Source organism: Dasypus novemcinctus, chromosome 5 (genome assembly GCF_030445035.2).
Source record: "Dasypus novemcinctus isolate mDasNov1 chromosome 5, mDasNov1.1.hap2, whole genome shotgun sequence".
Taxonomy (NCBI): domain Eukaryota; kingdom Metazoa; phylum Chordata; class Mammalia; order Cingulata; family Dasypodidae; genus Dasypus; species Dasypus novemcinctus.
The window spans coordinates 56,716,012-56,740,301 of record NC_080677.1 but is presented as its reverse complement, the minus strand read 5'-3'; the positions used below and the strand labels follow the sequence as shown (position 1 = coordinate 56,740,301).

The 24,290-nt window shown below is 37.3% G+C and overlaps 1 protein-coding gene, 1 long non-coding RNA gene and 1 pseudogene across 3 annotated transcripts in view; 1 reads left to right on the top strand and 2 right to left on the bottom strand.

The window, feature by feature from the left end:
• Window positions 1-646: 646 nt before the first annotated feature.
• Window positions 647-24,290, bottom strand: part of PON3 (paraoxonase 3) — a 37,633-nt gene continuing 13,989 nt past the window's right edge. The window contains exons 3-9 of the mRNA XM_058296963.2: window positions 15,628-15,683; window positions 11,766-11,931; window positions 7,807-7,933; window positions 5,007-5,207; window positions 3,937-4,018; window positions 3,553-3,681; window positions 647-902 (exon numbers count right to left, since the gene is read on the bottom strand). Coding sequence (XP_058152946.1) covers window positions 744-902; window positions 3,553-3,681; window positions 3,937-4,018; window positions 5,007-5,207; window positions 7,807-7,933; window positions 11,766-11,931; window positions 15,628-15,683 — 920 coding nt within the window. The 3' untranslated portion in view covers window positions 647-743. The remainder of the gene's footprint in view (window positions 903-3,552; window positions 3,682-3,936; window positions 4,019-5,006; window positions 5,208-7,806; window positions 7,934-11,765; window positions 11,932-15,627; window positions 15,684-24,290) is intronic.
• Window positions 10,653-11,721, bottom strand: LOC139438960 (zinc finger CCCH domain-containing protein 8 pseudogene; annotated as a pseudogene).
• LOC131278496 (uncharacterized) lies at window positions 16,771-23,797 on the top strand. 2 transcript variants are annotated; one of them, XR_009185816.2, is made up of 3 exons: window positions 16,771-17,268; window positions 18,544-18,628; window positions 21,554-23,797. It is a non-coding gene; the product is annotated as an uncharacterized lncRNA (long non-coding RNA). The 2 variants fall into 2 exon arrangements; XR_011648816.1 differs by lacking the exon at window positions 16,771-17,268 and having other exon boundaries at window positions 17,275-18,628.

Below are 24,290 nucleotides of genomic sequence, written 5' to 3'. Positions count from 1 at the left end.
GGTTGCTTAGTAAGTGTTTATTTAATTATCTAGAAGAACAAGCTAAAAGCATTTGTCCTGAGGCCCCATCTCAGGTTTCAGACCAAGTAGATTAGCAATACTTCAGACTCAGGTTTAAGTACAAATAAGAACCTACTACAAAGGAACAGATCAGTCCTGCCCCAAGGTAGCTTGTGAGGCCCGTCTCTGACAGATTTCCCAGAATCTGATTTCCTGTGTATCTGTACTCCTGGAGAATGAAAGTTAGAGGAGGGCTTGGAAAGTCTCGTAAAGCCAATTCTTACTTTGATCTGCAGGCCGGGGCTCTTGATAAGCAGTTTGTACCCAGCGCAATAGGGGGAAGAGAAAGAGGAAGGGAATTGTAAATATTTGAACATTAACTTTTCTCCTGATCTGGACTGGCTCAGCATGTCAGTTATATGAGACAAATTTGCTAACACATTTTCTAGTGGGGCCCTAGGGAGCCTACAGACCCCACTCGCCACAGACCATAATATCTTATCATAGAAAGAATATTGGGGGTACAAGACAAAGAGTTGAGAGATCTGGCTTCTGGTTTTACTGTCACTAACTTGATTTGCAATTTGGTGTATATTATGCAACCTCTCTCTGCTCCTATACTTCCATCCATAAGAAAATCCAGACACAGGTTTTTGGTGTTTATTATTTACTTACAGTTCAATTCCCATAAAATTGTGGGCTTACATTGACCAAACATGCAGACTCTTAGGAATATCTGGAGCCTAGAGTTCACAGTACAGTGCTCTGTGAAATACTGTGCCTATGAGAAGTTTCCCATGATACATGGAAGCCACAGAGCTGCCCTGAAGCACAGAGCCATTATTGGCATACACCGTGCTCACCTGCGGCTTCTCGGACAAAATATTCTGGAGGCGGAGTACCTGTCAAAAGATGATCATTCATCAGTAGACAATATGAGCACACAGCCACCCAGTGATATTTCCCATCCCACACCTTCCAAAACTGTGATGGATTGAATTGTGTCCTCCAAGAAGATATGCTCAAGTCTCTTGAATGTGATCCTATTTGGAAATAAGATCTTTGAAGATACTATTAGTTAAACTGAGACCAAACTAGATTAGGGCTGGCCCGAATCCAATTTGGCTGGAATTTTTATAAGGAGAGGAAATTTGGACACAAAAAGTCAGCCATGTGAAGGAGGCAGAGATTGAGTTATGGCTTCCTGACAGGTCACTGTCAGACCCTACAGACTTCAGAGGTAGCACGGCTTGAGTCATACTTCCAACCTCCAAAACTATAAGGCAATAAACGTCTATTGTTTTAAGTCACCCAGTTTGTGGTACTTTGTTATGGAAGGCCTAGGAAACTAAGGCAAGGACTAATATATTTTTCAGAGATCAGTATATCCTCACTAGTTTTCTCTTCTTCTCATTAGAATACTAATGTCCTATGCTATCTATCCACTAAAGTGGATTAGTAGTCTGACTTTAGCCAAATTCCTAAACAGATGGTTCATGCAATTTTGTCAGACATTGCCAGTATGGGGAAGTAAGAGCCAGTGGAGGTTCTTTTCCAATTCTTGAGCTGAGAATGGTCCTCCTGCTGTGGGAACTTTCTTGCCTTTGACTGAGCCCACAGCATGGGGGGAGGGGGTAAGTGCTACTGGATGAAAGGGCACAGGGACACGCAGTTAGCCAGCCAGCCCAAACTGGCTCTCAGTGGGGTGACAGTTGCTGCAGTTAGAGCCCCCTCACATCTGTGAAGTGACTAAGAATTATAAAGAATGCATAGTTTGGAATTCAATCTGACACCTCACAGCCTGGCAGTTATTGATTCCCAGATTAACAAACTTTACTTTGCTAATCAGTAAATATATAGGAGCTCAGTTTTCCCAATAGCCTGGTTGAGGTTCACTCAAACAGAACATGATAGGAATTTTTAAAATTACAATTAGAAATGCACGAGTCCACTCAGACATCTCTTATTAGAATAGTTTTTATTTTATTTTGGTTTTTAATCTTAAGTAAGATCTTACACCTTAAGCTCAGGATTCTCACACAAAAACACTTAAGTTTGGATATCTGTGTGGAAAACATGGAATTCAAACGGTGATACTGAAGAAAGAAGTCTTATTTGACGTAAACAAATTATTAAACTTGAAAGCAGAGATATGAAAAAGGATCCTAAATAATTTGTTTTCAAATCATCCTATGAGGATCATATTTTTATTACCTTAAAGCAGTCGTTGTTAGGCTTTTTAGGAAAAGTTGTATAATTTCGGGAGGCTTATTTCTAAGACAAAAGTAGTTTGCTAGCTTAGGGTAGTAATTCTTCAGTCTTTAAGCTCAGGAAGGACTTTTGTTTCTTTTTATATTTTTGGTGTTATTTTCAAGAAGCTCTGACTACTGTGTTAGTAGGAGAGAAAAGCCCTTATTTTTTTTTAAACTGAAGAAGAGCAATATTGGAAACAGAAGTAAGTACCTATTCTAATTTATCCTCGTGCCAATTCCTGGGCTAGAATTGGAATCTCAATTTCCCAACTACCCAAACATGCATTTGAACTTCTGTTTTTCCTCAAATCTTCCCTTCTCAAAGGGGCCTACCCAGATCACTGTATTTAATAATCTGACCTGCTGATTGTCCTGATCACAATAATACTGACACCATTTACTCTGTTTTCTTTCTCATAGAACTGACCTACTTCAAGCATGCTATATAATTTACTTACTTTTGATTATTGTTCATTTTCTGTCCGTCCCCACACCCTAAGAGCAGAGATCTTTGTTTTATTTTCTGATATACCCTAAGCATGAAAACAATGCCTGGAATATTTGAGGAGCTCAATAAACTTATTTTTTCTTTTTCTTTTTCAATAAACTTTTGTGAATCACCTCTTAGAGTATAAGTGCCAAGAATTTATATACGTATTTAAATTCACTAGAGATTTTTTTTCACCCTTAAATTTAATGCCATATAAATGCAATGGTTTATGCTATTGTTTTTAATGCCACAGAAAATTCAATGATTTGTGCTATTGTGTTAGAAGATATATTTTTAAATAACATATATTATACCTTTAAAATGAGACACTCTCCAACACCATCGTATACATTAGAATCTGAAGGCAAAAACTAATTTTCTTTTGCAACAACAGTCAATTAAACCCCTTTATTTGGGCATGATGGTGGGTAGTGTGGAAGAAGACAGTTCTGTACCTGATTCTCCCAGTGCCTAAATGCTGGTCCTGCTCAGAACCTGCATCCTGAGTGGAACAGCATACATGGCAATATGGGTCAATACAAACAGTCAGGCTCATGTTTTCCATTACTCCCAAAAGCAAGTTAAGCCCTGTAAAGGAAGAGACATTGCCTGGCAACCACTGTCATTAAATGGTCACCTGGTGGCCTGAAAGTCATATCTCCCCATTGAGCCAAAATCTCTACTCTTTCCACATACAGAATTTGTTCGGTTCTGTAATATCAAATACGACCTACTTAAATTCTTCCACAGCACCTCAACAAATTGTCTTTGTAGCCTTGCCTGTGAGCTCAGAGAAGCATAGGAACTTACTTCTGATCCTGGAGGATCCTGGGGGTTATAGAGTAGCAGCTTCATGGCATTAGGATGACATCCAGCCAGCACATCTCCCGTGGCTGGATCAACGGTTAAATTATCCACTAAGGTGTCCAACTGTATCACCTTTCAGCAAAGAGGAAGCAGTGAAGATACTGTCTCAGTGTCCTTCCCCATCTCCCGCTCTGTCCCACCACTCCCTTCTGGCTCCTGGAATTGGTATCTTTAGGGGGCTTGGCTGCTTGAGAAGTGCAAGAGCCATCTAGCCAGCCTTCCTCTAAAATATTTAGGTTTCCTTCATTCAAGGAATAGAGGAGCAAGTTCCTAGGTCAAGTGTGGGGACGGATGTAAGAGGCCCTGTTGGCAAGTCAGGGCTCTTACCTTCAGTTGAGTTAAATCCCAGTTATCGTGTTTTTTCATTACATGAATGTTCTTGGCCGTTACATCAGCTACATAAATATACCTTGGAAGGAAACAACAGTCATATTTAAACTATTAGCAATAAGAGATGACACTAACTTTAACTTCAGAGAAGAGGTATAAAAATTCACATCAGTTCAAAGTACTACTGCACAGCCTTTCTAAACCCAGTTAAATAAGATGATGAAGTAGTAGTTTTAGTATTCTTGAAGTACTTGAAATAGGCGTTTTATGTGAGATGGGGCTATATTGTAATAAAATTGATGTTTCTATATGACATATAGGATCAGTTTCATTACTTAGAAATCACACTTTATTTTTTAAAGTGAGGATTGGTAGCAGACCTCTTATAAGGCCAGAAGAGTCGATACCTCCAAAAACAAATGCTGAGAAAATGTATTAGATGACCATAAAGCACAGTCACAATCATTTCTAAAAAGAGGAAGAACACTTAAGGTTGTTTTCTACAGGAAGCATCTTTGTTCATTATCTCAAATTTGTGTGTGAATATTCATGGTAGTTTCCTTTTTTTTAATCTATTTTTAAACACTTCTAAAGAGTCTTTTTCTCATACACTATTTTGCTGTAGGGTATAAGAAAACCTGAAACTTATACAATGGCAATGCCCAATCTAAATTAGGTCTCCTTTTGGGTAGCTGCACTTAGTAAAAGTGGTTAAACACCTATTAGCTTTATAAGAGTTAAAGATATTGCACATTTTAATGTGCTAGGTAAGTGCCTTTCTAGAGTCATGAAAGACTCTAGAATTTGGAACAAGGACCTGAGCTCCTTGAATCCAAACTCCTCATTTTAGTGGGGAAAATGCAGTGCAAAAAGACAAATGACTTACATAAAAGACAAATGTCTTACATAAAAGACAAATGACATACATAAAACCCTGAGAACCTTGGCTAAGCCTGACACCTCTGTCACATAAACTGACTACTTAAGTCTAGGAGGAACCACCTCTTTAGGGAAGAAGTCCACCAGAATATCAAGGGCAAAGTTGGAAAAGTTCTAAAAGAGCTTACTTCTTATCTAGTGAGACTGTGATCCCATTGGCAGAACTAAATCCTTCAGCCACCACTTTGACTTCCCTTGGACTGTAGAAAAGAACATAACTCCAGTGAAGATCCAAGATCATTTCTAATAGTGCCATGAAGAAGGAAGTAAAATAGTGGTCTCTGGTGGCATAAAATTGTTCTGGTCCAAGAACCACAATGTCATTCACACTAAAGTGAAAAAGAAGAAACAAACAAACACATGGGATATTTAAATATCCTGATCATTTTTCAAAAAGCACTAAATTTCTATTTGACCAATCTGTTTATCAATTTGAAAAAGTATACATGAACTAGTAGGGGTTGAAGAAGTCCACAGAAAGTATATCATTTTGCATTGCCCTGATGATTTTCATTTAATCATTTATTATTTTCTCAGTTTCCCCTTCTACAGTAGTTAGCAAAAACATAAATAAAAATGCAAATAAACCTCAAACTCCAAAATCTGTTTACTTGTAACCATTAATAACAGTTACTGTGGTATTCATAGTATAATTCCCCAATATTTCTGGAAATTTGGCATGGTCATGTGGCTTCAATGAAATGAAGGGACATGTCCTTTTGGAAGACTTTAAGAGCCAGTGAGTCCCTGAATCACCCACACTGGAATGTAGTATGAGTGGCAAAACAAAACAAAACAAAACAAAGCTTTGTGGTTTTTCAGCCCCTAAAATGTTAGGTGTTTTGTTTTGTTTTGTTTTTTCCTGTTATTGTAGTATGACCTGATCCATCCTGACATCACATTTTTCTCTGAGTAAGGGGTGGGGGTTTATGGGTAATAGCCTTTCTTATTTATGTTCTTCAATATCATTAAAATTTTTAAACGGAGGAAGTCTCACTCTAACAACCTGCAAAAAACTATAATAGAGTCATTTCCATTTTGGAAAAATAAGAAACTGGTGACTTGAGAACAATGTCTGAAGTATTAAATATTTTTGGATTAAATTTAGGAAAGCAAAATTTAGATGAATCAGGAAATAGTTTGAGATTCCCAGGATCACTAGACTAGTTATCCTTCAGGTCTCAGTTTGTGTCTCTTTCTCTGAAAAGTATGCCCTGATATTGCAGATAAGTTCCCTCAGTTTGTTGCAGTAGCACCCTGCTGTGCCCCTCATAAGTGCCTGTTCAACGTTTGCATCAGGGCCCCCACTGAGTACCTCTTCAGATCCTCAAAGCCTGCCTTGTTCCAGCTGCTGCAGCTGCACCTAGCTCTGCATGGAACCTGAATTCCTATTGGTGCAACCTGACAGTACCTTACATCAGGCTTGCTGTGGGCCTCTTACCTCCCACCTCAAGGCTTTCTTACAGAGAGAAAAGCATAGGATGCCATAAGACTTGACTTGCACATGCACAACCAAGAATGCAGGAACATTAACACCCCTTGAGACAAACCTTCGACTAATGGGGTCTGTGGATATTTCTTCTTAACTCGTCATGGTCAGATTGTCCTGTAATAAAGCTTATGTTGACTATTAGAGGAACTTCCTATGATTTCAAACCATCAGTTGCATTTAGCAATGCCTGTTTTAATGATGTATTTGCTGTACACATGTATCCCTTCCCAACCTCAGGCTAGTCTCTCACGTTGCTTCCTGGGTTTGTGCTCCCTAATAAAGTAGTATTGTATCAGGTTTTCCCTTTGGCTGTGCTTTCTGGGATGCTCTTTTTGTGAGTTCACCCATTATTATATTTGATCCTCACAATCCACCAGTTATGTAAATTGGGCTAATGAAAGAATTCCCATTTTGCTGAGGAAATTGAGACACAGATTAGATGACTTGTCCAGTTTCCCAACCATCTTGTGGAGTTCCATTCTCCACCATAGCCTGAGAGCCCAACATGACATTCAACAACAACACCTTCTCTTATTTCTTCTGCCTTAGCTTTTGTTGCTCCCAAATTCTATGGGGAGAAATTCGTAAGTTACATTGAGAAAGACAGTAGAGAGAATGAACTTCCTTTTCTTTCTCTATTCTCCTACACCATGGAAAGATCAATCTCTTCTGCTTTGTAACTAATTCTTTTTAGTATTGACCCCATTTTGTAAAAGCCAAATTCTTTGATTGTTCTAGCCTTGAAATGGGCAGGCCATCTACTAAAAAAAACACATTAGTTTTCTGAAAACAATAATAAAAAGAAAATTCACCGTTGAGAGAGAGTCCAGGTTTGAATTCAGATGGATCTTGGTTTACACCTATTTAGAAACCGTATAACTTAGGCAAGTTACAACCCCAAAATTCTCTAAATCTCAGCTTACTCATGCCTGCTGCTAATGGCTGTTGAATGAATTAAATTGTTTGGCATAGTGCCTGGCACATAGCCAATGCTTAATAAATGCAAATTTTCATAAGTGCCCGTGGGCTTTTTCAAATTCTACTTTAAAACTGAGTGAACAAAGAAATGGCCCATCTGGAGGTTGGTTAAAACACTCAGTGGGTGATGCTCTCAGCATACAATTTAGCAAGAGAATTGGAAAAGGGAGTGGGAGTTTAAAGAGAATCCAACAGTAGGTATTGAGTTGTTGTGGTATGGAGGATGGGATTAGAGCTGGGAATCTAATTGAGCACCTTTACAGGATTAAAATGCTTTCAAGATATTGGAGAGTATAGGGACATTCAATACTGAATACAGCAATTTCTAATAAAGTGTTGAGCAGTGTCACCATGGGAACTTTTAGATGCCTTTAGAAAAAAATGCCATTAAACAAAAGAAAGCAACACACACAGCAGAGGTCCAAAATAAATAGAAGTGTAATACTTTAATTTCATACCTTTTGAGAAGTTCATGTTTTATAGTTTTCAGGTGTATGAGAGAACGTTGTTTTTCCTCAAATGTAAATATCTCCACAGTGGACTTCATGTGGGGATGATTCACAACATAAAGATACACAGTATGGTCTAAAATGTAAAATAAAAAGGGATAATTTCCAAGAAGTTTACTTCTCCTGCAACACTATTATTAGACTTGGTACAAAACTTAGTTACTGCCAAGGCTTTTTCTCATACTCCTTGTATTTGATCCTCATAGTCCATTTGTTAGGTAAGCTGAGCAAATGCTAGAATCCCCATTTCATTGAGGAAATTGAGCCTCAGGAGGTTAATGAGCAATTTCACCACTACCAAGCTGCAGAGCCAGGCACAGAATGTTTGTGCAAGGCCAACCTGTCCTGTAGAACATCCCTTACAGGAGGTCATGCAGAAACATGGAGTTGGTTTCCCTGGGTGGCCCTTCAACATGCAAGATACATTAGGGCTGTGTAAGTATCTCAAAACAAGCAACATTTCCCAGCTAGAGAATGAACCTTTGACACAAGTCAACAACCTGAGGCTGCAGTATCAACATTTAGTGGACTCAATGGACATGGAAGGTAAATAACTAGAGAAAGCAAAGGAGCCAGTTGCAGGTACTGCCAGTCTCAAAAATGGTCATCTATCTGTTTTCATATTGGAATGTGAACTGCTTGAACAGGATTGAGAGTGGTGACCTGACTTCTCAAAATCCTAATAGGAGTTTTAGGTAAGCCTAGCTCTGGAGTTTTGAAGGACATGGCTCCCTCCCTCCCACTGTAGAGCTTGCTTTGTTCTCTTTATTGCAGTCTCCAAGCCTGCAATGGAGCAAAGCCAAACCCTGAGATGCAGAGTTTATACCCCAAATCTCTGAAACACATAGGGCATCTTTATGCAAATTAGGAAAAGATGTAACCTCACAGATGAATCTTTCTTCTGGCTGACCCAGCTCTGTGTGAAGGCCGAAGCTTGGCAAGCAAACGTGGGTTGGATTTCAGCCCACACACGGCCCTTCAGCCAGGCACTCTTATGCTGAACACAGCAAGAATAATCACCATACTGCCCCCATTTCACTCCTTCAACTCTAAAAGGCCTCTGTTGGACCCCTCTTTCATGTCAGATATGCTTTGTGGAAAGACTTTTGCTCTATATCTACTCATTCCACCCCTATTTCTATAAGTGATGCTTTGGCTTTATGAATTAAGGGAAGTTGACAAATAAATAAAACAAGCTGTTAATTACAATATATTCAACTTCTGAAAACCTGATCATATGCATGAGGGTCAATCTGTAAGCTGATCCCATCTCATATTAACAAAACCAAAACCCAAACTACCCCAAACAAACAATCAAACAAAAATACCTCTGATATTATTTGAGGCAATGAAATAGTTCCAGGTTAATCCAATCACTTACTATACCTCCTTCAGTGAAGTATATATGTCTAATATGGTTTCAGGCAAAAAAAAAAAAAGTGATGGGTTTCAAGTTATTTAAATAGACCCGCTCATGGAAGGAAAGAACACAGGATTAGAAGTAATATCACCTGGGTTCTAGTTCTGGTTTTGCCATTTACTAAGTAAAGAAGTGGAGATACACTTTATAGCATTTCTCTAAACTCGGTTTTCCCCATCTATAAAACATAGTACTAGTATCTGCTTTGCCTATCTCATAGGGTTCATTCATGTATTCATTTAACATGTTTATAGAGTACCTACTATGCACCAGATATTATTCTAGCCTCTGGGATCCAGTAATGAATGAATAAATCAAATAAGATTTTATGGTGATTATATTCTATAGAAGAAAACAAGAAAGGATAGTTAAGAAAGAAGGGGGAGAAGAAGGAGGATACCGCTGAGGGTATAAGTACCAGTATATTATCTTCAATACAATGTTTAAAATGTTTTAAAAACTCATATATACTTTTTTTTTAAGGAGGTACTGGGGCTTGAACCCAGGATCTCATGCATGGGAGGCACGTGCTCAACTACTGAGTTGCATCTGCCCCCCAATGAGAGATGGTCTTTTCATTTGTTTGTTTTTAGGAGGTATTGGAATAGAACTTGGGACATTGTACGTGGGAAGGAGGGACTCAATCACTTAAGCTATATCTGCTCCCCATAAAAAAAAAAATCATATATTTTTATAAGTAAATATCCTGAAAATAAAACAGCTTCTCCACCTTTTTTTAACATAAATGTCAGTTAGTTGGGGATGGGTACGTTGTATCTCATCATTTCCTCCTTTTTTTTTTTCATTTCACAGTAAATTTTTGACTATACACAAGTATAACTTCAGTTAAAATTACATTTGATCAAATTTAAATACATTATTGACAATAAGATTCACCATTTTTAATGTATCATTAAGCAAAAAAAACTCAAATCAAATGTGATATTCTATCAATTGTAAAAAACACTCAAATTTCACAGAAGTTCAATGTGAAACTAGGTATCTTAGAATTAATGACACATAGCAACTAAAAAAGCCTATATTTTCTCATTTTTAAAAATGATATGAACAAGTATTGTCAATTTCACAGAAACCAATAGCACTTCACAGCTTTAGGTGAACTGGGCATCTTCTCTTCTTAATGAGACATATTCACACTCTCCCCTCAGCCCTTCTAAACATAACTATTTCTGTGCAGTTTTCTGCCCCATGTTATGAAAACAGCCCTTCCTGATTTTTCATTTGTCCTGCTTTTCTTAACATGTGCTGTCTTGCAGAAGCAGAGGACATTGAACAAAATCTTTGGTGAGGGGGAGGAACATGGACTTTGGATCGATAATTGTAGGTTTGACCTCATTTCACATTTATTAGCTTGCCTTTGGCTGCAGTTAACAAAACCAAGATCAAGATGGCTTAAACGGTTAATTTGAAAATGCAGTATCTCACAAGGTGTGAAATCTGGTTTGAACATCTCCTCTTGAAGGCTGGTTAATTGTGACTTTGTTGTTATCAAGGTCCCAGGTTCTTCCCAAGGTTCTTCTCTGTCATCCTAGCTCCTCCTGAGGTCATAAGACAGTTTTTTATATCCTTTTGTTTACATGAAGACTTTTTTTCCGTATCCAAACCTCTAGTCAGCAGTCAGTGAAGCATGATAAAATTTGCAGTATTCTCCCTGAAGACATTTTGTTCCTGTATGGTAAAACTTGCATGGATATTCACTGTGCAAACACAGACAGTTTTTATCTATGGTACAACTGCACCATGATCAAATTTACACTGGTCATCCTTAATACATTTCCTTTCAAGAAAATATTTACGAATTTGCTTTCTTTTGCGGTTCTGCTGTATGTTGGCTGATGAATCCCTGGCTCATTAGGTTTATCATCCTCATCCTGTAAGCCATTTTTTCTTCAGGAAAGCATTTGATCCTTTGTTTCCAGAGCAAGCCTGTTTTGCTTCATTTCCTTCAGTTTACCATTCTTGTGACCAGCTTTAAGATAATGTTTGCTTGTTTATTTAACAGTCTGCTGAGTTTCATTTGCCCCCTCTTTCTCCACAGATCTTACAGGAAATGATAAGAACTGAGTGCTATTTTCCATTTCCTTAGCTTTTATATATTGTCGAAGCTCTTCAGCAAAATTATTTTCTAATTCCTAACTGGAGATATTATCATCACTATATACATCACAGTCCTTATTTCTTGACTTTCTATGCAGCAAACACTCCTGTGATTTGCAGAGTTCCCCTGTGCTTTTTTGGGAATCTGCTCACACTCCACATTTACTTCCCATATTTTGTTCTCTTCTTGTGTTTTCTTTCAGCTTCTGCATTGTTTATTTCAGCATTGATTTCCGACGTAGGTCTCCTCTCACTAGCCCCGAGCCGGTCAGCCTCAGGGTAACTACCCGCTGACGTGAGGCAAAGGGCTCAGAGCCCCCCCGCATGCATTCGCGCACCTCCTCCTTAATCTTAAGCTTTTGTGCTTTACCTCTGTCAATGAAAGTACTGATCCCATGTGGATTAAATGATGTTTTGTCAAATCCATCACTGATTTTTAGTGCCTGTGCTCTTGGGTTTTGCTCATTCAGATCCATCAAGAAGATTTTTCCAGGTTCATCTGGTGCAAAACTTGGCATGCCTGGATATTTTAATCCCTTTAAAAAAATAGAAAATAAATAAACACACATAGACATATCAAAATACCATTTTCATACTCCAACTAAAATCTCAAAGCCAAACAAAAATGTTCAAACCTTAAATTTCTTTTAGATTACTGGAATTTTCTTTGTCAGCTGTTGTCGTGATTGGCTCTGGGGGTTGCCAATGTCATGACCATGAAATTGGAAAGAATGAAGATAAGGAAGATGTTTTCATATAAGAAAGAAGGGGTTAAGCCAAAAAATATAATGCAAGAGACAAGGCTATGCTACTGTGTGCTACTGTGTCCTTGACCTGCTGTATCATCACCTATAAAATGAAGACGTAAACAAAATGATTGTAAGATTCTGTCCCATCCTGGTATTCTAAAATTAACCTTCCTCAAAGAAAGAAGTGTGTATGAATTAACTCTATTACTCCCATCCTAGAAAGATTATTTTATGTAGTGGCAAATAGTAGAATCAGATCAAGACCCAACATAACATATTCTGTTCTTATAGGCATATCTAAAAATTCTGGCATGAATCATATTCTCCAAAAATTGCAAAAAAAGTTCATTCCAGTAACTGGAATGAGCTGGCCTGCTAAGGTAGTTGTTCTTCACCAATGACCCCTTCTTTGGTCTGCTCCCTCCTTTAAAAAAAATCTAGCATTGCTACCTCTTCAAATACATTTATCTTTCCTTCTATTCACCATCAAATTTCTTAGAAACATCACCTATTCTTATTGCCTGATTTGAATTACTCCAACTCTCAATACCTTGAAATGAGAACTCTAGTTATACGCACTAGTTTAAAGAAATGCCTCTATAAAAGTCATACCAATGGCCTCCAAAACACCTTACTTGATAACTCCTCTACCTATCCTTATCTACATTTCTTTGGCATTTGACTATAGTATACTCCCTTATTTCTTGTCAAAAAATCAAAACTAGGAAGAGTTTCTTGCTTCTCTTCCTGTCTCTTAAAATTCTTCTTCATTCTGTCCTCATCCATCCCCTCTTCCTTCTTGCTCTTTCCTTGTGGAGCTCATTCATAAGGTTCCAGGTATTTCCTCTGTTTCAATGACTTTTTTTTAGGAGGTACCAGTGAACATGTGAAACATGCACTCAACCAGGGAGCTCCACCTGCTCCACCCAATGACTTTCAAAATCTGCATATTTAGCTGTAACTTCTCTGTGGAACTCTAGTATGCATTCACAACTTCCTTTTAAGCATAGCTCAAAATCAATTTGTCAAAACTAAAATCAGCATTCTTCCTATGAATCCTTCCTTTCCTCAAAATTCAGTCTTTAGTCTACCCTTTCTCCCACAGCCAAAATTTCACCAAGCCTAGTGACTTAGTGAATGGTAGCACTAGGAAAAAAATGTCAGGGTTATCTAAACCCACACCTATTCTTTTCACATGAGGAAAACAAAGCTCAAAGAAGCAATTTGCCAAACCACTCAGATCATTTATTGTACAGACTCTTTCTGCTATACCATTTAAAAAAAGGCATGAAAGTAAAGAATATTGCCCAGGAAAGCATGTCAAGGAGAATACCACCAGAAGTATTTAGGAACATGTGAGGAAACTGCTAGCTGGTAGAAAGACTAGATCCTTTGGAAATGGAAATGATCTGATGGGAAAGAAGAGGGTGGCATAGTTTAAAGTGTGATGATCAATGAAACATTTCTGCTAAATGGCTCAATTTATCTAGTTTTCTGTTTCAGACATTGGGTAAGAAGTTGTGGCAGCAGTTCCACTTGCATGTTGTGATTGCAAGTATACTTTTGATGTCATTTACTACTGAAAATGGTGAAAATCACTTGGATGTACAGGCATCTTATTTTGTGCAACAGACTGTGTGGACAAGAATTGAAATTCTCCACTATCTTCATTCACAGATCTGCTTTCAGTACATATCCAAGCAGCTAAACATGCCAGCGAGTGTGTTAGGTGCTGGACATGCCAATGAACACTCCAAAGTCCTGGCCCCAGGATGTGTGGAGTCCAGTGATGCGGCAACAAGGAAACCATCAATATAGTATGATATAGAACAGTCTAAGAACAGGGGATGTGGCAGACCATAGAGGAGGCACATAATCCAAGAGAAGAATGATCGAGAAGGCCTCCTCGAGGATGTAAAGTACAACAATAGTGAGGTCTCATAAAGAAATGGGAGTTAGCCAGCAGCATTGAAGAAGGGAGCAATCTTGCAGGCAGACAGCAGAATTCCAAGTTATAAGGCAAGGAGGCACGTAGCCTGTTGGGCGCCTCCGGAGAGTAAAATATCTATTGTGTGGAATTACTCTCCAAATCAGCAACATGTTCTAGGATAGCAAGAAAGGGTTGTAGGAGAAACTAAGGAGGGGAAGGACCTAAATTTGTAAAAGTGCAAAGAGATTAAAAATAAGAGCATGTTCCTTTGCCTACAAATATGAGTTGTTAGTTTGCAAAAAGAGCTCCATTATTTAGACCTTAATGTTAACATTTCTCATGGAAATATTTGTGATGAAATTCTCTACCTTCTGTGTTGCAATAATTCAGTACTTTCAGGTCCAGTGAAAACAGAAAAGAAGCATAGAGTAGGAATGACAAATATTTCCTAACAGCAATATCCTAGTACTGAATAATCATTTTTAAAGGTCTATCTGGCATAACATTGAAAATCTAAATTGACAATAGAAAATTTAAGTCAACAAAGAAAAAGCTTTTCTACTCTTCTGGTTTTCAAGGAAAAGTAAAGAAATAAAATTGCTCCCACCCACACCACAAATCACACCCTACACACCAACATCACCATCATCACCAGCAGCTGTAGCTTAGATATCAAATGAGATCCTCACGATACCTTACTGTGCATACTTAAAACTATAATTTAGGTCATTAAGGCCTATTATATGTGTCCATTTTGTTTTGTTTCACCAGCTATATAGATTTGTAAATACATGCTCTTTGGTGGTAATTTATTAGCCAAAATGGAATATTAGACATGCCATCCCAGTAATAAGAATCCATACTGAAAATGTGATCAATTTACTTTTTTCAAAATCTTAGTCCCCATTCCAAATTGCAACTGGTTTAACAAATACATGATACTTTTAAGCATCTTCACAACATACACATTTTTAATTGATTGAAATTCAGTTCCACACATAGTTTCCTGATCATCACAAAATCTGCGAAGGAGGTACTGGAAACAAAATACAGGCTCTTCTCTACTTCACTTTAAGAGACCTGGAAGGAAGGGCAGGGAATGCAAGGTGGAAAGTGAGAGTAACATGGTAACATTTGAGCCACAAACATTTACAGAGCTCCAAACACAGACCGGCACAGGGAGAAAAAGAAGAGTCAGGGAGCAGGTGACTACCAGAGGCTGAGGCCCAGACAGGTAGGGCAAAGATGGTGTGGATGGCAATGTTGCAGATCTAGGGGCTTGCCTAGGAAAGGAATGGAAATCAATATACATTTACTGAGACCCTACCGACTGTGTCAGTGCCCACAGGGAGCTGCCCGCCATGAAGCAGACAAAGCTGGACTCTCCTGTGGCGTCCTGATTAGCCCTCTGGAATCATGTTCTGGCTTTTTTAGTGGACTGTTTCTCAAAGGTCAGTTGATGGAGTAGGGGTCCATCTGGCAGTGCTAGCTGGTAACATTAATGCACTATGTGGTATTGACATAAGCATCTAAAAGGTGTAGAAAATACTCACACTGGAGATAAAAGCCAGCCCACTAGGAAGTATATCGATATCTTCAGAACCAGTTTCTGCAAAAGAAAAGAACCAGAGGATCAGAAAGATGCATTTATGAAGGTTTAAAAAATAATCTCCAAAGTCCAAACTCCAAACTCTTTAGGAAACTATATTGACTTTTTCAACCATTTACTTGGGAAACTATATTAACTTTCAGGAATCCCATAAGCATGCTAATCTATAATAAAACCTGAGTCAGGACCCCTGCCCCAATCAGGTTGGCAGAGTGAGTTGCTTCAGGGCTCCATTCACCCACAGAAGCTTTGAGCAGCTAGCAAGCTTTCTCAGCAGCTTTCACAAAGCTCCAGAGAACAAAGGACTGTAACAGGGCAAGCACTGAATCAAGAAAAAGGCTACTGGCTCCATTTATATCCAGCCTGCAATCTTATTGAGCAGACCCCTGCTTCAGGTTCTAAAGTGAGCAGAGTAACATTCACGCATATACTGGGAACATGTATATCTGGCCCAATCTGTCTGGTGATGGCCTGAAGGACTTGCCATTCTGGAACTTGCCTCATATGTAGAAGGCAGCTCACCAAGCTCCCCTACAGAATGCTGTGGGAGAACCATCAAGTTGTGTTGCCTGGGACAAGGGATTGCTGGTGGTAGTACAGTGCTATAACCATGAGGAAACTGGTTCCTAGGAAAAAGGAACCATGTAAATGGTGAATTCCTAGAGCTGCATGCACATGTCCAAGATAAAATGCATGCACAGAAAGGATTAGGAGGTCCCTCCATTTTAGCCTATAGCCATCTCTAAACTTATTGTGTGGATAAAACCTGAAGAAGAGCATTCCACTGCAAAGACTGGGAAAGGCATTTTCTTTTTTAACCTTCCTGCCTTCCTGCCTAATTACCTTCCTTCCTTAGATGTTGGCATTCAAAGAAAGCTCTGTCACAACACTAATTGTTTTCAAACTTGAGGAACAGATACCTCAGAGTCTAAATTCCAATGATTACACATTAAAATATCAAAATGCCCAGGTTTCAACAAAAGGTTATAAAACATACAAAGAAACAGAAAGCAAAGGAGAAGATTTAGAGCATTAGAAACTGTGGGAAACAAATGCACGTTGTTTCCATGGAGGCAGGTTGCTTCCATGACCACTGAGTCAAACTGTCCCTTGTGATTATCGGTGCAGATCACAATCTTGGCAGGGAAAGCACACCTGCAGGCAGAACAATAACATATAGAACAGAACGACCTGAGTAACAAGATTTATGAGCATAGTTACTGATTTTTATAATAATAGTTCCAGTAAAGTTTGTTGGTGTTCATCAATCACTAGTTAATATAGAATGAGGTAAGGGTAATAGATAACTTGATTTTGTGCTGAATGTCACGTATGTTAGGGGTATATATACTAACCCCTTGACTCAATAAAGTTGTCTGATGAGCTTGAGAAATCAATGCTCTAAGATCCCCTGAACCCAATCTTTCTTTGTCTTTCATTCCCGATACCCTCGGGTCACCGACTAAGACTCCGACAGGTGGCGCCCAAATGTGGGGCCCGAGGCAGAGGATTCATCAAGACACAGTGGCGTAGAATATTCCACCTCTGGATCGGGAACGCGGAAAGCTGAAAAGCCTTTTTTAAGGTAAGGAGCGTAGAAATTAGTTAACCCAGGTAGATTGCTGCTTCATATTACTAAGTTTTGCTTTCCGCTAGCATCAGGGTATGGGTAATCAGCCAGGATGCTTGGAAGAATATTCACAAGTTTTAAAAATGCTTTTACATACGGTTGGCATCACAATAAAAATAGCAGATTTACTTGAGCTTTTTGCCTTAATTCAGAAGCATTGTTACTGGTTTCAGCCTCAGGGGCATAATGTTTTAAATTTGAAACAGTGGAAATGTGTAATGAAAGCTTTAAGAAGAGTATATCAAAAGGGGAATCCATTCCTTTATCTGTGTGGGCTTTGTGCCAGCAAATTGCTGCCACCTTAGATCCTTTACTGTTTTGAATAAGGAGAGAAAGATGAAATTACTATATTTTCTAAGCCCATAAGTAAATTTGAAATGAAAGAAAGTAAATTGGAACAAGAACAGGTGGTTGAGGCAAATGGGGAACCATCACATTTTTTTTTTTCCTCATTCTGATATTAACCCTTTCATCAATAAAAGCTCAGTGAAGTGTCCTAATGAAATATCTTCAGTGTATCCAGTACAACCCTCTGTACCTACTGAATTGCCTTCTGTTACTAAGCCTAAATTAGAAATGTTTTCAGATGTTGCCGATGCTTTGCCTTATGTTAAACAATTATTATCTGCTTTCCCTGTAACATTACATGTGATATCATCAGATACAAAGAATCTGCAAGGGGGTGTCAAGTTTCATCCTGAGCCAAAAACTTTTAAACTATTGAAAGATTTAAAACGGGCAAAGATACTAAATAATGTCCTTGTTAGTGAAATCAGGCTTGGAAGAAAACTCTATGTTAAAGTGTTAACTAAGATAAGGAAACTATTCTGGCAGCAACTCTGCAAAACCCCTGCTGTCTACATGACAACGCAGCTGTGGGCTAGTGGGGGTTAATAGAGTTAAGCCACTGAAAAAAGAGAAAAACATGGCAACATTGGTGTTCTATTTTATTTCCATGCTAATTCTAATTGGGCTTATTTAACCAAGATAATAAAATTAGTACAAAGTTTTTATCAAGGTTTAAAAAGGAATTTTCAGTTTTAAATCAATAGTTTACTCCTGAACTTCAAGTCTCAGTATAGTCTTACAGAGTAATAATCCAAAAATGTGTTAATGGTCTGTCTAAACTGCTAAATTAGAGTTTTAACTACATTTATGCTGCTCAAGTTATCTTAACTGATTGCTGATAACTAATAAAAATGTTTCCAAGCACAAGCTTGCATGTTACAGGCAACATGGATTCCAGAAGAAATCTGAAGAAGTGATATTTAAAATGTGATATAATGGAGAGCTTAAAAGCAGCTATACCAAGAAAGTAAGAATTATGAGTTAATTGTAAACTGTATGTTTCTGTTACTGTGTTGTGATTGTTCTGTGTTTGTTATTCAATGTCAGTGTATATTTTGATACCTCCGGATGGTAATATAAAAAAAAAAAATTTATAAAAGAACTCTATTCAAATGGCCAAAAATTAAATAAGCGCTTATATTAATACATAAGTTTAAATGTTAATAAGATCTCTACAATGATAAAAATTGTGAGTCTTGATTAACAAAATTACTATAGGTCTTTTTATAAAAGGTTGTTCTTGCCTAGATTGAAATGAATAGCTTATTTTTCTTCACAGAATAACATGAAGGATGTAAAACTTAAATGAATATTAAAAAGGTTAAAAGTTTGTGAGAATGCTAACTGAAATTTAATAAGTTTTTGCAAAAAAGTGTGTTTTGCCCTAAAGTAGGATGGCTAATTTTCATAAACTCTTGGAACTTAAATGCATGTGGCAAGTTATAGAAAGTGTTGTGGTAACTGGAAAAAAAAAAAAAATGTGTTCTGTAAAAGTAAAATTTGTCTTAAAATAATATAATTATAGTCTATATGGTTATAAATAATTATAAAAAGTCTTATGAAGCATTGTTTAAAGTGTTTAAGTGGCTAATTCCAAAAGGTCATTATTAAACAAACCTGAATTAATAATAATAATAATAAAAGGTAATTTTATAACAGAAAAGCTTGGCTGTAGCCAGCCTCTTTTGACAACTTGCTTCTAGGAAACTGTTTCTGATATTGTATGCTACTAAGTATTTAAAGTAAAGAAAAGTTTATTATTTTAACGAGCTTGTTAAGTGTTGACGGTATTATGTTATAAGAAGTTTGCTTGATAACTTCGTATGTGGGCTATATGAAATGTATTTTTATTATTAAGGAAACAGGAAATGATTTTGTCCTAAGATAAAATGATTGGTTATTAAGAAAGAGTAAAATATGGAACAAAACCTGAGTGAATACTGAAGTGCAGAAGGTTCGTAGAAAAGAAATTTTTATAATTAAAGTTAAATAAAATTTGATGGATCTATCTATAAAATTTTAAAAGCTTTAATATCAAGTAGTACACTAATGCAAAGTTAAAATTTTGTTCTCTCTCAAAGCCTCTCAAATCATTAATCTGTTATGGTGAAAGTTTTTATCCTCAATAATCAGTATACAAAGAAAGTGTTTTATCAAAACAGCTTCTTGTGCTTTAACCTCATCATTTCTTCTGTGTTCCAAGAAGGAAAAGTTTTATCTCTTTTAAAGGAACATAATGTTCAAAACTGCTTTCTCAAAATCAAATCCTGAAAAGTAGCCTTTTATTCCAAACTAATTATAAAAGATTTGTTCTTTTACTGTGAAAGAAAAATTATAAGTTGAATAAAAGGTGTTTTAAAGTGTTATAAAATTAACAAGTTTTTTCTTTCCTTTAACTCTCTGTTAATTAAAGTTGTATGAGTAAAAGTTTTCTATAAATGCTTAAAAGTGTATAAAGTTACCAATATTTCAGCATAATATTAAAAAGAAAAGTACAATGTTGTTAATTATGGTTTTAATTATTATAAAAGAGTGTGTGTCACAGAAACAACCTCTTATCATAGATTAAAGTAACAGCACTGTAGTATGCAGCAATCCCAAACACTGCTAGTTTGTTGCAAAAAGTTAATGCCCAGCTGTGTTGCTATCACTTTGTTTTAAAACTTGCTAAGACTTTCTTTAGTGTCTTCTTAGACAAATCAAGCCAGCTGCATTCCTCTATCTGTAAAAAACCCAACAATAAACTTTTGCAGTGCTTTTCAGGGCTACAGTATTTACTATAGTAATAGTAATAAAAAAGCTGCATACGTTACTTCTCAAAAAGAACAGGCTTGGCAGACTCCATTCATGTCTGCTCAGCGTACAGAACTTGCTGCCATCATTAAGGTGTTAACAATATTTAAGGAACATTTGAATATTGTCCTTGATTCTGAATATGTATGCCTTACTGTTAAGCATATTGAAATGGCTCATATTTTTGTTACTGATGAATTATCTCAACTTTTTGCTGATTTGCAACATCTCATTAGATTAAGACAGCATCCTATTTACATTACACATATACATTCTCATACATCTTTGCCTGGTCCTATGACAGCAAGTAATGCTCGAGCTGATTTATTCGTGGGGTGTTTACAAAGTGCTCGTGATTACCATGCTTTAACTCACATTAATGCTAAAGGCCTGCGAAATAAATATCAAAAGTTAACAAGACTACAAGCGCAGGAAATTATTCGTACTTGTCCTACCTGTGGACCACTAACAGCAGTGCCTTTTCAGGCTGGAACTAATCCCAGAGGCCTGACTCCTAATCAATTATGGCAGATGGATGTTACTCACATTCCATCCTTTGGTAAACTACAATATGTTCATGTTTGTATTGACACTTATTCTCATTTCATGTGGGCTACTGCTCAAAGTGGGGAATGGTTTCATCATGTTCGCTCACATCTCTGGTCTGCTTTTGCTGTAATGGGATGCCCTCTAAAAATTAAAACTGATAATGGACCCTCTTACATTAGTAAATCCTTTGCTTCCTTTTGTAGGAAATATGCTATTGAACATGTTACCAGCATTCCCCATAATCCTACAGGTCAAGCTACTGTTGAAAGATGCCATCATACTCTCAAGACTATGCTTTTAAAACAAGAAGGGGGAGATGATGGTATGATATCACCTAAAGATCAATTGGCTAAAGCTTTATTTACCTTAAATTTTCTTAACGTTTATGACTCTATGACACCGGCTGAATGTCATTTTGGACATTCTCAAACATCCACAGAAATTGCAGAATCTGACAATCAACCAGTATTTTGGAAAGACATTTTGAGTAATGAATGGAAGAAAGGCAGGGTTAAAGTATGGGGGCGAGGTTATGCTCTTATTATTTCAGGAAATGGAGAAGAAATCTGGCTTCCGGCAAAAACGATTAAACCTAGGACTGAAGAAGTGGAGTCTTCTACACATATGGATCCTACTGATAGTGAGTGAAACCGGCAATGGTAATGGTAATTACACATATTGGGCTTATATTCCTAATCCCCCATTACTTCGAGTGTTAACCTGGAAAGATCCTTCTTTTCCTGTTTATTTGAATAAAACTCATATATTTCTTGGACCCGTGGATGACAGACTACCACTTAAGTCACAAGAAGAAGGACAAAGGATTTATAATCTCATTCTTCCATTTGATTTCTGACCTCTTTGCATTGGCAATCACCTACCATGTATGACTGTGAAAAATAGAACTATTATCAATTTTAGCCATAATAATACTAAAACTTTGGTAACTTTATTCCTATCCTATCAATACCAAGAAAATAAGTATCCAAGTTATAGTTGTCCTAAGAGGAATGCTGGTGATATGCAAAGATGGTATGAATGCCATATGGGAAGAGGATCTGTCGTTTTTAATGATTCCTATGGAATAGTTTGGGAAAATGCCCCTATGGGGAATCCCAACAAATATAAGGGCAGATTTATTTAGTATGGTTTAAATAGCAAAGGACAACAAATTAGTAATGTACAATATCCTTTCCATGAATCTTTGTTTCTTGATGAAAAAATAATTTTTACTAAAAATAATAGTGATTGAAAAAATATAGGGAAATGGGTTCCTTTTCCATGGTGCAATAGCACTGGAGTCCATGATCAAAAACAAATATGGAAAGTCTTCTTAGGAGTGGCATCTACTTCTGAATGGAAAGGTAATAAAAGTATGGATGGACAATATTTACATTTGGATCAAATTCATCATTTTCAATCATGTGTCAGAGATCCATATGTGTTTGTGGTAGGTAAGGCTACCATTACTGAAAATGCTTTATTTTATAAGGATGGGGCTTTGTATACTTGCTTGTCTGAGAATATTTTACAGAATGGAGATATTTATCACCATGGCTCGCCGAAGACGAGGAGTGTGGATCCTGGTGAAAATGAATCAGATGTGGCAGTCATCTCCTGAGAGTCATCTTCTTTTCCATCTGGCTTAAGGACTGTTGAAACGATCTAAGAGATTTTTGGGACTTCTCATAGCTGGCATTCTTGGCCTCATCGGTGTCATCACTGCTGCTACCACTGCTGCTGTTGCATTGCATGAGACGGTGCAACACAGCAATATGTGCATGACTTATGGCATAGTCAAGAGCATATTGATGAAGGACTTAATAACAGAATTAGTGATTTGGAATCTGCTGTTTTACACTTAGGAGATCAAGTTTATAATTTGAATTTGTTAGGAGGATTGAAATGTGATTGGAATGAAAGTAATTTTTGTATTACTCCTTTGGATTATACATTTCTATGTTTCAATGAAATAAGATCAGAAATCATTTGTTAGGACACAAAGGAAATATGTCATTAGAAATTGAAGAATTGCAGAAAAAGATTTTAGAAATGTCTCATAATCAGATATACGTAGATAATGATAAGGACATCTTTAATGATTTGATTTCACATTTAAATAAGTTTAATCCTGTTGATTGGTGGAAGTCTCAGCATTTCTCATCTGCCTTAGGAATAGGGATATGTGTATTAATCCTATTGCTCATGGTTGTCGCTTGCCTGGGTAAAGGTGTTTGCCAGAGATTGCACCATGTGGACACAATGGGACAGGCTAATAACTTAGTACTTGCTAAAACACTACAATAGTACCCCAAAGTCAGTGAGCTTGGCTGGTAGTCAATGATGGGTAAGACCCCCTGGGGGGCAACCTAAGACAGGCACAGTCACCCTGACTAAAATAAAAAGGGGGAAATGTGGGAAACAAACGCATGTTGTTTCCTTGGAGGCAGGTTGCTTCCATGACCACTGAGTCAAACTATCCCTTGTGATTATCGGTGCAGATCACAATCTTGGCAGGGAAAGCACACCTGCAGGCAGAACAATAACATATAGAACAGAACGACCTGAGTAACAAGATTTATGAGCATAGTTACTGATTTTTATAATAATAGTTCCAGTAAAGTTTGTTGGTGTTCATCAATCACTAGTTAATATAGAATGAGGTAAGGGTAATAGATAACTTGATTTTGTGCTGAATGTCACGTATGTTAGGGGTATATATACTAACCCCTTGACTCAATAAAGTTGTCTGATGAGCTTGAGAAATCAATGCTCTCAGATCCCCTGAACCCAATCTTTCTTTGTCTTTCATTCCCGATACCCTCGGGTCACCGACTCCAACTCCGACAGAAACAATCAATAAGGAGGACCAGACCTGGGACATATCAGAAAAAGACTTTTAAAAAATGGTCCTAAATGTGCTTAAAGAGTTAAAGTAAAACATGGAAAAATAACTGAAGGAAATCAGGAAAATGATACTATCCATAGGGAGGTGGAAATTATGAAAAGGATCCAAACACAGTTTAAGACCAAAGTAACAGACATTAAAAATTTCCTAAAGGGGTTCAACAGCAGATTGGAACTGGCAGAAGAAAGAATCAGAGAACCTGAAGATAACTGAAATCATTCAGAGGAGCAAAAGGAAGAAAGAATGAGGAGAAGTGAACAGAGCCTGAAGATGTGGAACACCATCAAGCATACAAATACAGACATTGTCGGAGCGTGTCTCAGAAAGAGAAGAAAGTGAGAAAGGAGCAGAGAGAATATTCAAAGAAATAATGACTGAA